At 41.8% G+C, this 21734-nt stretch overlaps 1 protein-coding gene across 3 annotated transcripts in view; it reads right to left on the bottom strand.

The window, feature by feature from the left end:
* The window catches only part of Ncoa7 (nuclear receptor coactivator 7), a 137155-nt gene that overhangs the window by 66596 nt on the left and 48825 nt on the right, over nt 1-21734 (bottom strand). For all 3 annotated transcript variants that reach the window (XM_005065771.4, XM_013110208.3, XM_040728440.1), the window contains exon 3: nt 5273-5493. In XM_005065771.4, coding sequence (XP_005065828.1) covers nt 5273-5493 — 221 coding nt within the window. The remainder of the gene's footprint in view (nt 1-5272; nt 5494-21734) is intronic.

Raw genomic sequence — 21734 nt, 5'->3', positions numbered from 1 at the left:
ATAAGATATTGCGATATTTTAATAATATGCTTTATTCCAAGTTGCCTTATTTCCTGACTTATAAAATCTCTCCATCTCTTCTCACCCTTACACCTACATAGATACATTTCAATTGCAGAATAGTCCTCCATAGATATCTCTGCATTTCTTTCTCTTTTTTTTTGTTTTTTTGAGACAGGGTTTCTCTGTATTGTTTTGGAGACTGTCCTGGAACTTGCTTCTGTAGACCAGGCTGGCCTCAAACTCACAGAGATCCACCTGCCTCTGCCTCCCGAGTGCTGGGATTAAAGGTGTGTGTCACCAACGCCCAGTGAAACCTCTGCATTTCTAATATTCTCATTCCACCTGCATGATGTGCACTATTATAACAATAAAGATTAATGAATAATGTTTCTTTTAACACAATAAATTTTATGGCTAATTTAATAGAGTTTGGTGCTTCAATAAATTAATCATCTTTTGGGAGATTCTGAAATGCTCCCATGAATTGTATAAAACTTGGCTTGGCATGGTTGCACAGACTTTTAATTCCTGAATGAAAAACAAAGTCAGAGGGGCCAAGGGACAGAGGGTCAGGGGGGCAGAGAGACAGGGAGGCAGGGAGTTAGGGGGCAGAGGGACAGAGGGTCCAGGAAATGCCAGGAGAATCTCTGAGAGTTTAAGGTCAGACTGGACTACACAGTGAGACTCTGCCTTTAAACAATTTTCTCAAAACTCTGTAATAGGTAATTATTAAAGTATAGCAAGATGTAAAATTACCAATTTCATTAAACACACACACACATACACACACATACACACACACACACACACACACACACACACACACACACACACACACACGGGTGTGTTTTGCCTGAATGCAAGTCTGTGAACCGCATGCAGTGACTGAGGAGGCCCAAAGAGCACAGGATCCTCTGTAACTGGAGTGATAGTTTGTGAGCTGCCACAAAGACACTGGGAACTGAACCTGGGTCCCCTATAAGAGCAGCAAATATTCTTAACCTCTGAGACATCTCCCCATGCCCCTTACACAACTTCTTAAGCAATATAAATAGACATTAAAAGAAGCTCTGTATACTAGCAAATGTAAGTGCAAGCACATTTGCTCTAGAAGCATGCTGATGTTGACTGACTCTAGGTGCTGTGCTAGATACTGGACCTCGAGTTCTCTGATGCAATCTGTCTTCTTGTGATTACTTCCTTTCCTACTCTTTCTCAAAAGCCAACTAGAACATTTGCAGGATCAGGGCCATGTTGTTACAATGAGGCAATTCTAGTGACTCCATCTCTCCAAAACATTGTTTGTTGGCATCTTATGGAACTGTGAGGAGATAGTAATGACTTATTGCCCAAGGCTTCAGTGAGTCACAGATAAATCTATCTGAAAAGGCAAAACTATCATTTTGTCAAAATATCCTTCTGCAATGCATACCACTCAATAACCAAAGGGAAAAAACTTGTGCATAGTGGCACAGGGAGGCAGAGGCAGGTGAATCTGTGAGTTTGAGGCTGGCCTGGTCTACACAGTGTATTCCCGGGTGGCCGGAACTACATAGTGAGGTACTGTCTCGAGATTAAAAGAAACAAACCCCCTTATAACTTCTGTACCCAGATAAAACAATTCTCACTTAACACCTTTTCCGTCAGCATTTCTGAGCCCATGCTGCCACTCAGCACCACTAACTTCTTCTCTGGCATCTCTGTTTGTTCGCTGGATCACGTCTTTTGCACAGACTCACTCACATGTGTAAGGAACAATTAACTAGGCCCCTTGAGAGAAACGACTTAGTCTTTCCAAAACACCTCCAAACAAAGACTCCATCACTTTCCTTCCTCATCCTTGGGTTTCCAAACGTGTCACCTGACTTTGTTCTTTTTCTTCCTCAGAAACTATGATAATTAGCATATACTATTCTGTCTTTGAGCAAAATTTCTCCTCAGAACTCTATTTCCCTACGGTCCTGTCTCAGAGCAGCACAACCTGCCTTCATCAACTCAGATTCGTCCATGAAATAATGGGGCTCCCCCAACTCTGAGTGTTACAGACCTAAATCCTTAGCAGACAAGATCCTCTCCTTCTCAAATCTCCTCACTGTCCTGCCACAGCCAGAGTAGCAGGGCCCTGGAACAGGAATAAATCTAGACTCAAGGTCTGATGCTCCCTCTAGTGGTATAGAATCACATCCTAGGATGGGACTCTAGAAGGTAAGATTCTGTGAGGTCAATCAAAACTGAGCTGGGGTTTGTCAGAGATGGTCAAACGTGGTAAGAGTCAATGAGACCTGTAATTTAGTGGTCCACCCAGAGGCTTGATCCCTGCACTGGATTTTCCTGATGAAAGGCCCCAAATCTCCAAGTCAGTGGCCATCACTGCCATTCTCAAGAGATGACTTAATGAGATCTCTTTACTCTTGTTCCCAAGGAAAACCACATGGCAATTTCAACCCAGTGGCTATATACTGTTACCAATATCCTAGAGATTTCTCAACAAACAAAACCAGAGAATTCATTCATCTGTACAATCCTTCTTCCATCAGGACAGGGAGGTAACTGAGTCAATGAAGTGCTTGCCTTGTGTGTATGAAGACCTAAGCTTGATCTCCAGTACCTACATTTAAAAAAGTCTGGTGGGATGGTCCAGACAATCTCAGCACACAGAGACAGAACGTTGGGACGTCCTTGACAGCCAGGCTAACCTACTAGAAGAGATACAGGCCATTGAGGGACCCTGTACAAAATACAAAGTACATGGTGACTGTGGAATGACACTTGAGGTTGGCCTCCACACATGGACACTGGAGTGCCTAACACACACACACACACACACACACACACACACACAGCACCTGTCCTGTCATTGTGGAGACACTACAGGGTCTCAATCATCTCAGCCTGCTAACAGAGAATGGATAAAATCACAAAAATGCAGGTGCAGATCCAGCCTGGCCTGGCCTGAGCCAGGAAGGCATTCCCAGAAGACAAGGTAACTGAATTGATTTTGTGAGGTCAGGAAAAGTTAGTGAGGTAAAGACAAAGAGTGTGATCTTAAACTCAACAATATACTTTCAACAGATCCTATTACAGGAGAAAGTCATTTTAACAAAGCAAGAAGTCACACAAAACAAGACAAAATGCAGCTTTCCTTAATTCTCTTCCTTTTGGAAGGGAGTCCACTGGTATGTCAAATTGTGAGTGCAAGCATATTAATTACTCAGGCACCTCATTCACCGGGGGGAATGTACAGGGCCATGGGGCACATTGGTGGGTTGAGAGTAATGGCACCAGTTTAGCTGTGGGTCACAATGTTTAACTATCTTTGCCCTCTGTAGTGCTAAAAGTTCCTTGTTCACGGCTGAGGGCAGACTCCTCATCGGTCACTGTCGGAGCAATGCATGTGAGGCAGGGCACCATCATCTTAGTGCAGGGCAGCATACCCTTGATAGGCAGTGTCACTTTCTCAGTGCTGTGATAATATACCGGGGAAAGTAACTGAGGATGGAAGGGCGTACTGGGCCTCACAGTTGAATGAACAGGCCGTTCTGAAGGGAAGTCATGGCAGCAGGGGCTTGAAGCAGCTGACCACGCTGCATCCTCAGCCAGCAAAAACAAACAAACAAACAAACAAACAAAAAAACGAGCAATGTATATTTGTGCTCAGGGAATGGCACTGCCCACTTTCAAGATGGATTCTCCCACCTCAACTAACCTAGTCAAAAGAGTCCCTTGAAGACATGATCATAGGCTAATTAATGTCTGCCAGATGTGCCTGGAGGCTTGTATAAGCTGACATTAACCATCACACACAACAGTAGGCCCATTAGGAAGTTATGTTTAACATAGAAAGAAGTTGTGCCTCTCTGTAACTCGGTCACAATCTGGACTAAGTTCAGGGACTCCAGAGCAAGTCTTCAAGACCTCATCTCACTGCTTTAACTGAAGGATGCTTTCTGGACACTACTTCATCTTTTCTCTCTTTGCCTAGCAACATTATGTATGTTATAACCCACATACCAGATTTCTGCCTCTTGGCACCCACCGAATAGACTGCAGACATGAATGTGACAGAACAGTAGGTAAGAGACGATAACCTGAGTACAGCTAGATACGCCATCATTCCCATTGTATTTTCAGCAATAAGTATTGTAAGAAACTCCATAAAATACTGTGGATTTATTCTAAATGAATGGGTTTTGTGGTTGGTGGCTAATTTTAGCTGACATATGCTAGGCTTTGTGCCCTGCAAAAAAAAATTGCAGTCATTACTATCAATACTTTTATGGACCTATTATTCCACTTAATAGTCTATTTATAGTCCATATATGTTCTATTCATAACTATCAAGGAAACAAGATGGGCCTGGGAACAGCTCAGTGGGTAAAAAGCACTGTTGCACAAGCTTAGGATCTGAACTTTGATTTCCAGCACTCATGTCAAAGGCTGGATGTGGTGATGGTCTCCTATAACCCCAGTCTACGAGGCAGAGAAGAAGAATTCTTGGAGCTAGTTGCCCAGCTAGGCCAATTAAAACTGAGCTCCAGGCTCAGTGAGGCCCTGTCTCAAGAAACAAGGTGAGAGCAATAGAGGAAGGTTCAGAAGTCAACCTCTGACTCCCTACATGCATGCACAAACAAGCATATCTACACACACACACACACACACACACACACACACACACAGACACACGCACACACACGCACACGCACACACACACCACCAAAGCATATTTCTCCTACAGAGAAAATGTTTATCAGCATACAATAAGATAGTCACACTGCTAGACGACCAAAGTGCAAAACTGAGTGGAGAACATTACCCACAGCTATCCTTTTATATTATATAATATAGAGAATAAGAGCCAGGGACACGGAGTAGTAGTTGTTCTATAAGTTGGTGCTGTTATTATGATGATGACTCATAGTTAATAGAAAATTATTACAGATTTTGATTACTGAGGGTGGAAGGCTTTTTTAAAAATGTTTTTTTTTTTTAATTTTGAAATAGGGTTTGGCTTATCTACCCAGGCTGGTCTGAGCACCTCTTGTAGGCCAGGTTGGTCTCAAATTTGTGATGACCTCACCTAAATGTAAAATTATTACTCTTTGTTGTTGCTACCATCTTGAGACAGGGTCTCATGTAACCAAGGCTAGCATTAAATTCCCATTCCTCTAGCGTCTACCTCCTGAGTGCTGGGATTTTAGTTATACTCCACTAGGCTCAGCCCATGACAGATTTTTCAACACTATATCCCAACAGTGTCATGAATACTCACCAATACTGTAGTATCTCTTCAGCTCTGTGCGCCTGATTTCCTTTAGCTGATTGTTTTTTCTCTTCTTTTTCTCATCGGTGCTGTATTCCCCCTCTACTGCAATGTTGGACTTGTCTTGTTCCAAAATGACTGAATTAGCATCTTCTTTCCTGGAATGACTCCTTGTGGATGTAGCTGAGACGATCTCTGCATTTTGTTTGGCTTGTTTCTTCTTTTTTAGTCTATGAATGAAAAAAGGAAAACACTGAAGAAGAGATTTGCTGCGAGCAATCCTAATTTTAAGCTGTAGGGCTCGAACATGGAATTACCTGATCTATAAAACACCATGTATCCCTCCCCCAACTCTTGCTATACTGCACACAGATTGGCTGTGTAGCTTACAATCACCCTGCCCCAGACTTCCAAGTGCTGCGCTTACAGACATGTGCCACCAAGCCTGGGTCTTTCTCCAGCCCTCTTTTGGAAGAACTGGGGACTGAAGCCAGGGGTTGTACTTGATAGGCAAGCACTCTACCACTGAGTTTTATCTTCGGTTCTGTTTTCACTTAAAAGAAGGAGGAGGTGGAGAAGGAGGAAGAAGAAGAGGAAAAAGAAGGAGAAGCAGGAGGAGGAGGAGGAAGCGGATGAGGAAGAGGAGGAGGAGGAGGAGGAGGAAGAGGTGGAAGAGGAGGAGGAGGAAGAGGTGGAAGAGGAGGAGGAGGAGGAGAAGTTGTTTGAAGATAGCATCTTGGAGGCTTGCTCTTTTCTGAAGGGAAATAGAGGTGGAGTAGATCTGGGGGAAAGGGAAGGTTGGAGCATGTGGTAGTTTGAATGTAATTGGCCCCCATAACTTCATAGGGAGTGGCACTATTAGTAGGTATGGCCTTGTTGAAGTAGGTGTGGCCCCGTTGGAGGAAGTGTGTCACTGTGGGGGTGGGATTTGAAGTCTCACATACTCAAGAGACCACCCAGTGTCTTGATCTACTCCCTGCTGCTTGCATATCGACATGTAGCAGCTACCTCTCCAGCACCATGTCTGCCTGCATGCCACCATGCCCCACCGTGGTGATAATGGACTGAACCTCTGAACTGTAAGTGAGCCACATCAATCAAATGTTTTCTTCTGTAAGAGTTGCCACAGTCATGATGTCTCTTCACAGCAATAGAAACCCTAACTAAGATGGGGCGGTGGGGACCCTGGGAGTAGTAAAGGAGGGGAAACTGTGGCTGGAATGAATTATATGAGAGGAACCTATTTTTAATTTAAAAAACCATAAAATTAGAATTTAAAATTTTTAATTTTCCAGTTAGATAAAAAAGAAAGGTGTCTCCTTGGTTTTGATGCTTATGGAGCCTGGAGTTCAGGGAATTAACATATGTTTTCAAACATTAAATGTGATAAACAAACTTCCTTAGCTACCAACAGGCTCTTTTATTAGGATTAGCTGCAATAATATATAACAATACCTAACACAAAGAAGCAGAAACAGAATAGCTAAACTATCCTGTAATAATATCTAATGACATCAGAACTCAGCACTGGAAGATCTATGACACATGTCACTTTCAAGCATGCCATTCGCTAGTTCCCGGAGCACCAAGGAGTCTGCTTCTAAGGTTTTCATTTACTCTTGTAAATGGTCTGAGAGACAAGAGAGCTGGGGGGAAGCACAGGTGAGTTCACACCTCATCTCTGTGTGCTTGGCTAAGCACACACACAAACAATGAACACACACATTTACAAATCAAAGTTAGACACAAAAAGGGGTTATTTTCATCAAGAACATGATTATTTTCAATCAGATTTTAAACCATTTTATTGGTGGAATAGGTGGTTCTTTGTGAAGTTAGGTCTGATAATGCCTCTAAGAAAATTAAAAAAAACTGATCAAATTACTGTATGAGGCTTAATGTGCAGTGCCCTGGCTCTGTGGGGAGCAAACATTTCTTTGTAGGGAGTGATTTCTGCAAAGGCCTGAATTCTTTCTCAAAAACATTGGCTATGGATGGGCTGGCTGGTCCTGTTCTGTGTATTAGTTCATCAAAACTTGCTTGAAATGTCCCTTTGCCATCATTCAAAAGAGATTTTTTTTTCCTAGAAGAAAGCAGGTGTATAAAATTAGCTGTTTCTTATCTCCTGAGATACGCTGTTTCTTCATGCTCTGGATTTTTCCACTTGATGTCCCCATTTCTCCCCCTCCCTGTGATAATTCATCCACTCTGATCTGGGGCGTGGGTTTTGATGAGCGGCTGCAGCGGTGTTTGGGGGCATCCCATTAGACACTAATTTTCACTCGTGAAAATTACAAAATGGGATACGCTGTTTTACTCATTTTCTTCCTTCCTTTACAGATTATTGTTGTCACTGGTACAGACAAACAGTTGTTACTTCAGAAGGAAAAAAATGGGTAGAAAAGAGCAACACCAAACTAGTGTATAATAAAATAGGGTAAAATTTAGCGCTTTCGAATTTCTAACATCAGGTTTTGTTTTGACAAGAGTAATCTGGGTTTTTTGGGGGGGGGGTTGTCATTATAACTAGAACATCCTAGTGTTGCATCTGGAAATCAGAACAATTTCTGGAGCCCTGCTGGGAAGCCCTTCCTTGCAGTCCAGAAACAGACACTTAACACCTTTTCCAAGGTTGAGTAACTGGCAGCCTCACGCCCATGGCAGAGTTAACAGTCCCCAGACTGCCTTTTGGGGCTTTTAAAGTTTTCTCCTTTGTTCTTCCAGTACTTTCTTTATCTCACCTAAGGTGTGTATGTGTGTCATATGTACGAGGCTGTGTGTTTGCATATGTGTGCACTTATGTATGCATGTGTACAGAGGCCAGAGATCAACATGAGGTATATTTCTTGGTAACTGGCCACCTTATTTTCTGAGATGGGGATTCTCCCTGAGACTGGAGCTCATCTAAAAAGTACTGAAGGACATTTAGCATTTGATAGGTATGGGTACAAACAGAGCAAACAAATCTTCATTTGGTTAGATTGTACTTACTTACTTTCAAATAAATCCCGAGTCCAAGAACAACCATTTTGAGCACTGGCCCAGACCCCACTGCTGTATTTAAACCCTGTGCCTTCTAGCTCCAAAATGTCCCCAGCAAATCTATCTCTCTCCTTGTTCTGGTCCCACTGAGCACATCAGACTCTGCCTGTCCAGTACTGCATCCAGTACTGTCATTGTTTTATCATGAGAGTGGTCAGTACTGTACCATAACATTCACACTGTGGGAAAGTCAGGACACCACTGGAGTGCAGTCACCGAGGAAGATCACAGGAAGCCCATGAAGAAGGGGAGATGACAGCAATAGACCTTCCCCAAGAGCAAAGGAGGTCATGCTCTGACCTTCCAGTCTTCCCACAGTAGCATTGTGAAAAGCGTGTTCATTTGGAATCTGCAGCCTTTTTACTTCAAGGTAAAAGACACTCACAGGTATAAACACACCTCATTCTCTCCCTATTACTGTCTCTGCCACAGCTAGCAGAACAATGAGGTGATAATGCTAAATAGTTTGCATAGCAGAATGAAAGCAGCTTCCTTTTCTATAGGGAATGAGTTTGGGACCCTGGCATTCATCAGTCAAGACTCTGAAAAAGTCCTTTTCTGACCTGCAGTCCCTTCTCTGTAGGCGGAGTTGCTCTGTCTGGGCAGCAGCTCCCAAATTTAACCACTCAGAGACTTATTAGTAATTGGAAATGCTTGGCTGATAGTCCAGGCTTGTTCCTAGCTAACGGGTATGTAGAGCAACACAGAGAACCGGCAAACTAAAGCTTGAGCTGGAACCTGCAGTGAGAGCTTCAGGAGGGAAAGGACTTCTTGTGTTAATGGACACATGGAGCTGAGGAGAGGCTCACCACTAACACTTCATTACTGCTTTGTGAATGAGTGAATTCACAAAGAAGCTTCAAATCACACCCTGAAGGAATGCCCCCCTCACACCTTTCCCTTATTAGCAGTATGCTCTCAAGAATAGATGCCCATCTCTTGCTGCAGATATTTAAAGAGAAGACACGCTGGCTACATCCGATTTAAAATGTTATTAAATAGATGTGTTGGGGATGCAGCTCTGCGGTCCAGTGCTTACTTAGCATTAATGAAGCCTTGGGTTCAATTCTCAGCACTGCAAAAATAATAAGTAAAGCCATAGCCTTCTTTAATTAATTTTAACACTTGACTTTCCTAAATTTTAAATTTCAAGTTCATATGCTTCTGAAAATTGTACCACAGAAATAACTATCCAGTGCTGTATTGTCCTGTAAGCCAGCTACCCACAGCTACTGGGATTAATACTTATTTTGCATGTTAGTTCTGTGTGTGGGGAGAGGTTGTGCAGTATGTACGCATGTGTGTTCTGTGCCACTGATGTGGAGGTCAGAACCAACTCTGTGGAGCAGGTGCTCTTCTTCTGCCTCGACGTGGGTTCTGGGAACCAGGCTCATGTGTTGGGTTTTTGCACCAAGCAGTTTTACCAAAAAGCTACTTCACTAGCTCTGGTTATTAAAATTAAGACCTTTCAAGATTGTTTAAATATTTAAAATTAGGTTGTAAGATAACTATTTCAGGGGCTTAATGGACTTCTGTACTGCTAGGCAACACATAGTCAGAGCATTCCTACCATTGCTGGCAGCTCTGATCATAGCTATTGCAGAGGTTAGAGGAAAGGTGAAGATGGGAATTGGATTCAAAGCCTATTGAATATGCCCAAATCCCAATGAGTAGGGATTTGTCTACAGGTTACATGTACGTATTATGTGAGAGCCAAGTTACATTTTAATTTTTGGTTTCTGTGCCTAAGAAATTCATGAAACAGAAATGCCTCTGATCTGCAAGGCCTTTGCCCAAGGACAGATAGTTCCCAGAATGCTGGAGACTATTGTATATGGGATATAACAAGCCACAAGATTTCATTCCCCTAACCAAATTTGTTAAACCCATCTGTACTGGATACTGGATATGTTAGATCACATATGGGCAGGAGGTACGTGGACAGGGAAAATGTGAGGATGTACCTGTGCCCCTAATTGGATGTAGGCAGAAGGTACACAGGCAGGAAGTATGTCAGGATGTATTCTTGTCCCTGATTGGACCTCATAGAAAATGCTGTGAATTATGGGTTGTGCCTTCTTAAGCTTCTGCAAAATGTGACTCAGGGCCATTTTCTGGAAACCAAGAGACAGACATGGCTAGAGCCATCCACTTGGCCAATATTTAATTAAAGCTTGCTTCAAATTTGGCTTTAAATTGCAGTAGTGGTCTTACTCTCAAGCTGTTATGTTAACACATATTCATGGTGAAGTGAGTTTATGAAAAAAAGGGAAGTTATTAAGGACAGAAAGAAGAAAATAAGAAAAAATTCGTTGTATTCTTTTTTCTAGTTTAAAAATTTTGTACCATGTACAATAAGCATCTAAACTTTTAAATATTCAGCGAAGCCTTTGAAGATTTATTCCTTCCATAAGAATAATTTAGCATGTAAAGTTTATCTCAAAGTTGAGTTTTACATTTTCAAAAAAGATTATCAAGAAAACCTTGGGGCCTGGGCTTAGTGGCATACACCTTTAATCCTAGTACTCAGGAGGCAGAGATAGGTGGATCTCCGTGAGTTTGAGACCAGCCTAGTCTACATGGAGAGTTCCAGGATCCAGCACCCTTTCTGGCCTCCTTAGGTACCGCATACATGTGGTACAGAGACATACATGTAGGCAAAATGTTCATACCCATAAATAAAAGGAAATAAACCTTCAAAAAAGAAAAGAAAACCTTGCAAGATCTTTCTTTTAACAGAAACTTTGGGGCTGAGTTCCAGAGCGGGCTTCCTATGTGTATTTTACAAATGCAGGAGGCAGGCAATTTTATCTGTGTCTCATAGATAAGGAAAGAAAGACTGAGAAAAGCGAGGGCTGTTCCCCAAGGTCACGGGGACAGAGTTCAGCTGTGGAGCCAGGAGATCATGAGTCAAGGCTAGCTCCCACTGCCACAGGGTTGGCAGGCTGCTCTTGCTAAGGGTGTTTACACAGCATTGTGTGTCGTTTGACTTTACAGTACAATGGACCATGCTGGGGAACTCTATGAACTCCAGAGAACTCTATGAACTCTGGAGAAGGGATGGCCTCATAGTCTTGGCAAGGTTGATGATGAGTTTGCTCAGAATTTGATTTCAATCCACATTTGGGTTCTGGCCTTGGTTTCCTGGGTAATCAACTCTGTGACTTCCTTTGGAATTGTGGTAAACAGAGACAAGGGACTAAGAAGGTTTTTACGGTCTTGCCTGGCCTTAACTGTTAATACTGGACTGAAAAAAAGGAAATGTGCTAAAGCTATTTTGTTTTATAAAAATCATTTCTATGTCTACACTCAACCTACCTAAAAGTCTTATATGTCTCTGTGTCTTCCTAAGACTCACATCTGCTTTAGTCTCTTTCCACTATAGACTTTCAAGAGTTAGAAACGCCCAGAGTTCAATTTGCTATACCATCTATTTATAAAGTCTCTCAAAAATAATAACAAAATGAACCAAAAAAAAAAAAAACGCCCATTGCTCTACAGTCAGACACTAATGGCTCTAGAAAGAAAATCATAAAATGCCAAAGTTGAACAACCATGTGACTATGTCCTTTTAACACTAAACTTCTCCCTCTAGCTGCCCTTCTAGGGAAATAAATTCTAACAGAAAAGATAAAATGTGGACAGCAAACTAGTTCATGAAAACAGTGCTACATAATAGTATTCTATTTTGTAGAATACTGTTGTCACTTTATTTTGTGAAAATAAAGGAAAAAATACAACAAAATCCTCCCAGACCAATTACACGCAGGTAAACACACGCGGGTTTGGTGGATTCAGGATTATGGTTGGCCATGGAGGACAGTAGAACTTCCATAATTATATAATTTGGTGCTGAATTCTTTCAGATTCGAAGGGAGAGTATTTTGTAATCACAAAAGCAAAAGCCAACAGCAACACAGTAAATAGCAGCTGCTCTGGCAACATTGTACCAAGTCTTGCTTATTATTCTTTCTGCCTTTAACTATTGCGGTGAGTTCGTGGACAGCAGCCCCCACCCAGCCGGGACTCCTTTCTGCATATCAGAGGCAGCTGATCTACCTCCCTCAAGAGACTTTGCTCTGTTCATTTGCTCCTCTGGCTGCACCCCCATTACTAGACCTCCTGACCCACAGAATGTAGGCTGGTTTTTTTTCTGGTTGTCCAAGCGTGACTCTTGCCACGTGTAAGCTAGGGAAAGCACTGGAATTAGTCCATCCACTATATAAAATCATCTGAGTTTGAATAGTCTTTTGCTCGTCGGGTGTACATCTTTTGCAAGTTACTAACTCTATACTTTGGGTTCCTTGTCTTTGACATGAAAATTGGTTTTTGTGATGGGTAAATGGTAGAGGAAGGGCTTGGTATTAACCTGTGCTTGGTTCTCAGGAGCTATAAAACATGAGCTATGTCTATGCTGCTGCTGTTAATCTGACTGGGAGGTTTCTAAGGACACAAGTAAATGAAAGAATGTAAACAAACAAACAAACAAAAACAGCCCAGCTAACACAAAGAAGGTACTCAGCATACTGCAGACATTAATCCATGTTCATGTTCTCTATCTCACTATGTATAAATTCTTACCTCTGTTGTGAATATTGTCACAGACACAGAATATTTGTTATCTCTAACATACATTTTATATAACTATTTTTTACATTCTAGTTCATTTTATGGCTTCATAGAGGTTTAGTGTCCTTCAAAATCCATAATTGTGATACTTACCAATAAAAATCAAACAAAGGCAAGGAGCAGGCAAAGAGTAGATTTTAAAAATCAGTTGAGAGGCTGGGAAGCACAGCAGTTAACAGCACATACTGCTTGTACAGAAGATCCAAGTTTGGCAACTGTGTCGGGCAGTCAGTCCATGACTACCTGTAACTCCAGCTCCAAGGGATCCTATGCCCTATTCTGTTGGGTCCCAGCCCCCACGGATTTCTGTGCATTGCTTGTCAGCTGATAACTACCAAGTGCATCCTGTTTTCTAGTCCTGGCTTACAGCCCGGCCTTGCCCACCTGATATCAAAATCTAGCACGAGGAAAATACGAGCTTACACCTGGGGTTTCTTCACTGTGCTGTAAGTCTGTACATAAGGCTGCTCACTCCTCACACAGGCAGATGCACACAGGCAGACAGACATACAGACACAGCACATACACACAGGCATTCTTCTGGCAATAAAGGTGGCACACACATTCTCTTAGCACAAACGTTTGGACATCTTGCCTTTCATTTCCAGATACCTTGGGCTTGTTCGTGGTGCGGATGCCACACTACTCTGTCCTCTTAGGGCAATACACACACACACACACACACACACACACACACACACACACACACACACACACTTAAAAATTAAGATAAATCTTCGAAAATTCTGTTTTGGGATGGATTATGGGCAAATAAAAATAAAAATGATGAAACCACTGAGAAAATCTATAGACACATCCAACTCCAATATCACAAACTTTAGACATGCTTTCTTTTCCTTCATTGTATCTAATCATAAAAATGAGATGGTTCAATTCAGATAAATCCATTGTAAGTTAAAGATACATTTAAATATCAATAAACTCATCACAAAGATGGCAAAAAAGTAATTAAGTTGAATCATTTCAAATGCCATATCTCTCAGCTATAAACTGAAGTTGGGAACCACACAAGGGGGCTTGCTTTGGTAGAGAGAGAGGTGAAGAGGAAGGACAGAGAGAATGAATATAAATTGAGGCACTATGCTAAGGATGATCAGCCAACATGTAAATATAGTGATTACATATTGATTTTATTGCTTATCAATCAAGAATATGCTGATAAAGGCGGCAAAACAGAGGTTAGTAATAGTCCAAAAAAGAAATGTTAAGAATTAGAAGTTGCTTACTATTTGCTTTGCAATACTGTTATCCATGGGGCTTACTTATTTATGGCTTACTGACTAGCTGTACTAATTCCCTAAGGCCACTGTAACAAACTAAAAAAAAACAAAAAAAAACCCAACCTGATGACTGAAAACAAAAGCTGGCAAGATGACTCAGCAGCACGGCCACCAAATCTGATGGCTGGAGTTCAATCCTTAGGACCCACAAGAAAGGAGAGAACGGACTCCTGCAAGTTGTCCTCTGACCTCTGATCCTCCCTCCCTCCCTCGCTCCCTCCCTCCCCCCTTCCCCCTCTCTCTTACACACACACACACACACACACACACACACACACACACACACACACACCATAAATGTAGTAACAAAAGAAAGTAAGAACAAACAAAAACATGACACATACTCTCTTACAGTTGTGGAAACCATGAGTCTTAAATCAGTGGTACCAGGCTGAAATCGGGAAGCAGGCAGGGTCACCCCACCCCTTCCTCCAATCACTATGCTTGCCTTTTTTCAGCTGGTAGACTTTTTTCACCTTCAGAGACAGCAACTTAACACTCTGACTTGCTTGTCCCGTTGCCTTCCTTGGGCAGTCTAGTTTCCCCCTGCCTCCTTATTTGTGTGCTTTTGACTGCCTATAGGACCCGCCCAGATATCTTCCCTATCTCCAGATCCTTAACCTAGTCCTATCTTCAAGGTCTCCTTTGCCATGTGAAGGGATCATTGTTGGCCTGAGAGATTAGGCTCTGCATATTTTTGAGGGTTAAGATAGGTAAAAAATAGATTTGTTTTATTTTGTTGTTGTTCTTTTTAAGACAATCTTACTCTATAGCCCGGACGGTTTCGAACTCACGATTATCTTCTTGCCTCCAAACTCAGTAAACCACTCATATCTTAGGATGTGAGATTTTGTGACAGCATGGTGTGTTCTTTGTGTTGGCTTGTCTTTTTCAGAGCTGGGCACACTAGGCAAATGCACCACCAGTAGGTACCATCTCTAGTCCTAATTTATCTTTGAATCCTAACAGTGCATCCCGTCACTGCCTTAGCTTCCATGCTTGAGTCATGACTATGCCTACAGGGTATGCTGTCTAGGCCACGTAAAAAGTTCACTGTCAGCAATGACTGGTGGAGAGCAAATTTTGTAGGAAGCACAGTGTTTGTGAATGACTACTGCTCTGACACCTCAGCTCACAGTGAGAACATTACAGATGGGAACTTCTGTTTGTGGTACCTCTAAAACTGCCTTTGGAAGTGGGGATACCCAAAGAAAATTTTTAAATGAAGAATTTCTAGGGGTTACATTTCACCTTCATACAAATCACTTCAATCTGATCACCTCTAGCAAAGTCAAGGAAGTCTTTCTCTTAACAAACAAACAAACAAAACCCCTCAACTTTATTAAATCTGTTCTTTGACAATTTTGTATATGAACATGATGAATTCTGATTACTCTCTCCTCTCATTCATCACCTGTGGAGAGAATCACTGCTTTAACTTTTCTTCTTGCTAACTGCTTAGATTGCATAAACATGGATGGAAATAGAAGCCAAATAGTTAGTTCTGAAAACAACCAGTTGGATACAAACCCTCCTTTCCAAGCCTAGGAAGTGAAACACAAACTCACCGTCAGCAGAAACAACCTGCTTATAGACAACAATCACGTGTAGCACAAAGTTAGAATTTTCTACTGCTAAAAGTTCCACGCACCCCTTACTTTAAAAAGTGAGCCCTATCGATTTTACGTGACTTTTGAGGAATTTGAGACATACATACACTTATTTTTTTCATGATGAGGTACTTTAAAACGTGTAAGAGTGTGTGTGTGTGTGTGTGTGTGTGTGCGTGTTGGGGGGGTCTTGGTGTCATACTTAGGGTAGGTGCATGTGTGTGTGCTACAGTATGAATGTGGGGGTCAGAGGACACCTCCGGTGCTAGTCCTTGCCTCCCTCGCTGTTTGCACTACTGTATGCCTAGGTCACCTGGTCCACTAGCTTCAGCCAATCTCCTTCCCCAGTCTTCTGCCTCTCGGTAGAGTCTCACTGGGATTATAGAAGAGAGTCCTAACAAGAAAAATGTTTACATAAGTTCTGGGAATCCCGACTCACATACTCTATCAAGTCATTTCCCCCTCCCATTATGTGCTTTCAATGCTGTACACTTCATGTGGCTTCATAATTCACCATTCTATGTACTCCAGAAAGAACCATCTCATATCAATGATAGGGCTTGTCCTTCTGTATATATATTTCTCTTATTAGTTGATGAATAAAATATTGTCTGGCCAATGAGGCAGGGATATATGTAGAACTAGGTCGAGGAGAATTTTGAGAAAGGTAGGCAGGGAGAGCCTGCCAAAGCCAGTTGCCATGTAGACCACAAAGGAGTAGCAGGTCTGGACCCTTCTCCGATAAGATAAGAACACGTGGAAATACATAGATTAATAGAAATGGCTTAATGATTAAGACAGAGCTAGCCAGTAAGAAGCCCTAGTCATCGACCAACAGTTTAACAATTAAATAGTGTCTCTGTGTGTTTATTTGGGGCTGAAGGGTGACAAGAAACCTTCAGCAACAAGCTAAGTTTAAATTTTTTAGAAATTAGTTTTGGCAGATGGACTCAATTTATATCCCAGATGCCCATTCAATGTCTTAGATAATTTTTTTCCCAATTGTTAAGTCTATCAGTCATTTCCTTGGGAAGTACTATTGATCACAAATGGGATTGGCATAAAAAGAATCTTGTACAACCTATTCTTTCCTTTTTCATAAAATTCATATAGAACTCTTGGATAAGGATAATTCATTTGTAAATAAGGGTGAACACAAAACTGTTGTGGAATTTCGATCCATTTGGCTGATGACTTTTGAGGCAGGAAGCCCTAGGGCATGGTCTTTGTCTGCCTATGTGAAAATTTGTAAGCTAAGGGAAAGGTTCATTTGCTCTCTTGCTCCCGAGCTTGGGTGTTCGCAGGGGAGCCCGCGGCTTGCTGTTGGTGCTCTTGACCACTGGACAGTATACCTGGACGAGAGCAGCTGGATCAGCAGCAGTGTCTAACCTGTTCTGTATTTCTGAGTGTTACCCCTTTTTCACACCTAAGTAAACTCTTGATAACCTTTATCAGACACTAGTGGATTCACACTACACAAAACAAACTTTAAAAGGAAAATGTGGTTCTTGCTTTTTTCATATTTCTGTGGGCCTGTCTCCAGGATCAATACCATCCAATCAGATTTTGGTCTTGTTCAGGCCATCTGTGGTCATCCCCCAAGTACATACACTGCTCTTATCTTCACCAACCACAAAGAACACATGTGGAATAACAGGAATAAATACATGATCTTTGCCCAGTTCCTGGTCCCAAGAACCTAAAACATTTGGAATGCTCTGGGTAAGAAGTATCTTTTTTGTTGTAGAGATGACTCAAGCCTTGGGAGGGACAGATACCCAGAGAGATTCAAGATGAGGAGTGGATATCACAAGACCAAAGTAATCAGAGTGTTGGCATTTCCAGCCCTCTGCTTTCAAGGGTGATCTGAGGAGAGACTGAAGAAACTAGAATAGGAATTCAGTCACTGGTGACCAACGATTTATTCAATCAGATCGACATTAAAAAAAATCTCCATTAAATATTCCTACAGTTCCAGAGAGCTTCTGGGATGCTGAGCTCATTAAGGCTGGAACAGTAGTGGGTACCATTCTCCAGGTATGGAGAAGCATGGCAGCTGAGTGCCCCTAAAATTCAAAGTCTTGCCCTACTCATCTCTTTTCTTGTGCTGTTCTGGAGTTGTATCCTTTGTAACAAATAGAGTGTTAAGTGAGGTCTTTTCTTGAGTTAACCTAAGTTCCTCCAAGGAAACAGCCTGAGCCTGAGGATCACAGAAGGTTCCAAAATTCTAGCCAAGTCAGACATAAGTCTGCTGACCCAGAGACCTGGAACTTCTGATTGGCACGTGAAATGACATCCTTATAGTACTGAACCCTAAAATCTGTGAAACCTGTGGACTAATCAGGGACTAACATCAGAACTGAAGTGAATTAGTGACACCCAAAAAAATAACAGAGAATCGAAAACTATGCAAATCCTTGATTTTTTTCCAGACAACCAAACTCAAACACAGCATAGAAGAATTCCGTCAGACTGGAAAAGACTTGCTTTAAAAAAAAAAAACAGAACTCCACGGTCTACAATGAGTGACGAATCAATTAATGTGCTCTACTTTGTCCAAGATTTCTGCTTAAGATCCAAAGGAACGAATGATGAGCACTCAAGATATGGCTTTCCACATGAGGACCTGGATTTCAGGCTACCTTTGAAGACCCAGGAGGTATGACTAACCAACAGCAGCACACAGCAAAACAGGGTGGAGCCAGGCCACAGCAGCCATGCTATCAACTGGCTTTTATTTCCTTCATTCCAAGTTGCCCAGCACCCAAAGTTGGAATCTACCAAGAGTCCTACACTCATCCGTCACTGTGGACTCTACAGTATCGTTTGTTACTCTCCTCTGGTATTGGGTCATTTCAGACCATCAGAAGGCTGAAGCCTCAGACCATATGGTGCTGCCCACTGCAGAATGACTTCCACCGAGTGGGGCAGACTATTTTAAGGTGTGTGACTTTTGTTTATGTTCCACTTCTTTAACTCAGTGAAGCTCTGATTCTTTGCTTGTCTAAAACAACTGATGGTCTAATAAAGAGGTGAACTGCCAATATCGAGGCAGGAGCCAGGATAGGTGTGGATGGCAGGCAGAGAGAATAAAGAGAAAGAAGCAAGGAAGAGAAAGAAGAGGAGCAAGAGAACAAGGAGAGGAGGATATTAGGGGACAGTCACCCCGTCACCCCGTTACCCAGTCACCCAGCCACCCAGCTATCCAGCTATCCAGCTACACAGCAATCAGAGGAGTAAGAGTAAGATTTACAGAAGTAAGAGAACAGGAAACACCCATAGGCAAAAGGTAGATGGGATAATTTATGCTAAGAAAAGCTGACTATAAACAAGCCAAGCTAAGGCCAGGCACTCATAATTAAGAATAAGCCCCCATGTGTGATTTACTTGGGAACTGGGTGGTGGGCCCCTCAAAATACTCGAAGAGTTAAAGAACAACCAAGTTGCAACCTTGCCTCCTGTTTCAACTAAGGCTTTTGCAATAAACTGCTTCTGTGTGTGGTGTTAAAGACACCACATTTTTTCCCCAGTGTCCCCAGGTGGAATCCTTTGCAACCTCACAGAAGCAGGCCCAGAAAGTACCTTGCCACTCAAAGAATGGATGGTGTATGTTCCACTCGTTAAGACAAAGAAACATGGAAAGGATCCCTTTTCACACTGACCACAACACACTTTCAGGCCAACCACATGATGCTTAGGGTGCAATTTAGTGTTCCAGTTTTCACACTAATTTACATGTCCTTTGATCTGAACCTTCGGTCCAATTATAGAATATATAATTTAAACATGAACAACAAGAGAAACATGTCACGTCAGTCTTTTCGCTTAGTCTCATAACATGACGATAGATTTGCTTCCTTGCCTTTCCTTGTTCTGAGTTTGTTACCATGCATGCAAGCAAGGGAACAGAAGTGGAAAATGAATAACTAAAAGGGGATCTGAAGGGAAAGAGACTAGACAAAGACAGCAGTAGATATACTCTGAGAATTCGGAGGGAGCTTTGACGTAGGTTTCAAGGTGAAGTGGAAGGTTAAGTAAGGTTGGGGAGGCAACCAAGAGTCATGCAAGAAATAAAGACAAGAGTGGGCCTGTGAACATTTTATTAAATGCAGCCATGGTGTTACACACCTGTCATCCCAGCAGTATGGAAATGAGAACAGGACAACAGGAATTCAAGGCCAATGGAGCTACATAGTGAGTTTAAAGTGAGTACGGACTGAGATCCTGTGTCAAAAATTAAAATTTAAAATATACCTACTGCATTTCTTCTCACCTTGGGTATTATCTGAGAAGTGAAGAATATATTTGAACTTGAATTACTTTCCCTATCATCCTTATTTCTTTGAATGAATTACTGTTGAGAGACTGGACTGAAGCAAGGTCACTTACATGACATATGAGTTACACACATGAAGTTTCTCTCAGGTGATTTAACAGTGGGACATGGAGGCTGGAGAGATACTCTGCAATACTGCTCATCCAGAGGACCCAAGTTCAGCTCCCAGCAGCCACGTCAGGAACATCATAGCCACCTCTCATTCCAGCTCCCAGAGGGTTCCAAAGCATTTGACCTCACACATGAACACAAAAACACACGCACTTACACACACACACACACACACACACACTTAAAAATAAAAACAGACATCCTTAAAAAGTGGAACATAAACAAGTAAATAAAATTAATTATAAGAATAAAATGGGCCAGGAGGTAATGGTGCATACCCTTAATCCCAGTACTTGAGAGGCAGAGGCAAGTGGGCCTCTGTGAATTCAAGGTCAGCATGGTCTACACAAAGAAACTTTTTCTCAAAAAACCAAAAGCCAAAACCAAAACCCTAAACTTCACCCTCAGAAAAATAAAATTAGCCCATTATGAATTATCAGACAGGACTAGTTCTCCCCTCTTTAAGCAACCTGGTGGTCCTCTGCTCCCAATAGGCCACCACACTGATGCCAAACTCATACATATATCTGACTAGAGTAGCATACTACAGTGTTCATATGATCTTCCTGCCTCAGGCTTCCAAGTTTCTGAGACTACTAATTAAAGTCGTCTATGTCAGATTCCATGCATTGGTATGACCTGGAATCTGACCTGACACATGTATTAAAAAGTACCAATAGTTAAAGTGAAGTTACCCTACAGAATGTAATAAGAGAAATTAAACTCTACGCAATTACAATAGAAAGAAAGATACAAGGATGTTTTGGGTTTTGTTTTGTTTTGACGGGGGCACACAATGTCTGCCCTGAGACTGAACAGTTTCCTACCCCCTGGACACCCACATTTCCCCAGGATGAGGAGAACAATGATTTTGTATTACGAACTTTGTAATTAACTTGCCACACTGCACACAAAGATGATACCAGCCTTATCACCCAAGTGATTAAACAGAGTAATCAAACACCTCTAAGAATGTCTTTACCAAGAGACCTCTATTTTTATTTTGTTATTTGGTTTTGGAAATTGAACCTGGACCTCATGTGTGTTAGGCAATTGCTATGCCACTGAGCTATACTTCCAGCTCTTCCAGATGTTTTTGGGTTTTTTTGGTTTTTTTTTTCATAGCTGTTGATAAATAGCAAGGCAATTTCTAACAGATTTACTAATAGGAATTCTCTTTAACCCATGTTATTCAACTCAAACATTTATAAGACCTGGATCATAGTCTTCCAGGTTTCCTGCGGATGTTTTGATCCTGGATAAAGAACGGTGAAACTCAGCTGCTATTACTTGGGTTGAAATTTTAAATCTGTGGTAACAATACCTCAACAGTTAGGAGAAAGTTAATACACCTTCAACTATTTCTGAGACTCTTCCAAGAATATATCAACTATAATTCAAATGAAAGCGAAAATGAGACAAATTTCTTTGCTATTTGCCAA

This window comes from Mesocricetus auratus, unplaced genomic scaffold (genome assembly GCF_017639785.1).
Source record: "Mesocricetus auratus isolate SY011 unplaced genomic scaffold, BCM_Maur_2.0 Super-Scaffold_100018, whole genome shotgun sequence".
NCBI classification, from domain to species: Eukaryota; Metazoa; Chordata; class Mammalia; order Rodentia; family Cricetidae; genus Mesocricetus; species Mesocricetus auratus.
The sequence above is the reverse complement of the archived record's forward strand: the minus strand, read 5'-3'. Positions and strand labels throughout refer to the sequence as shown.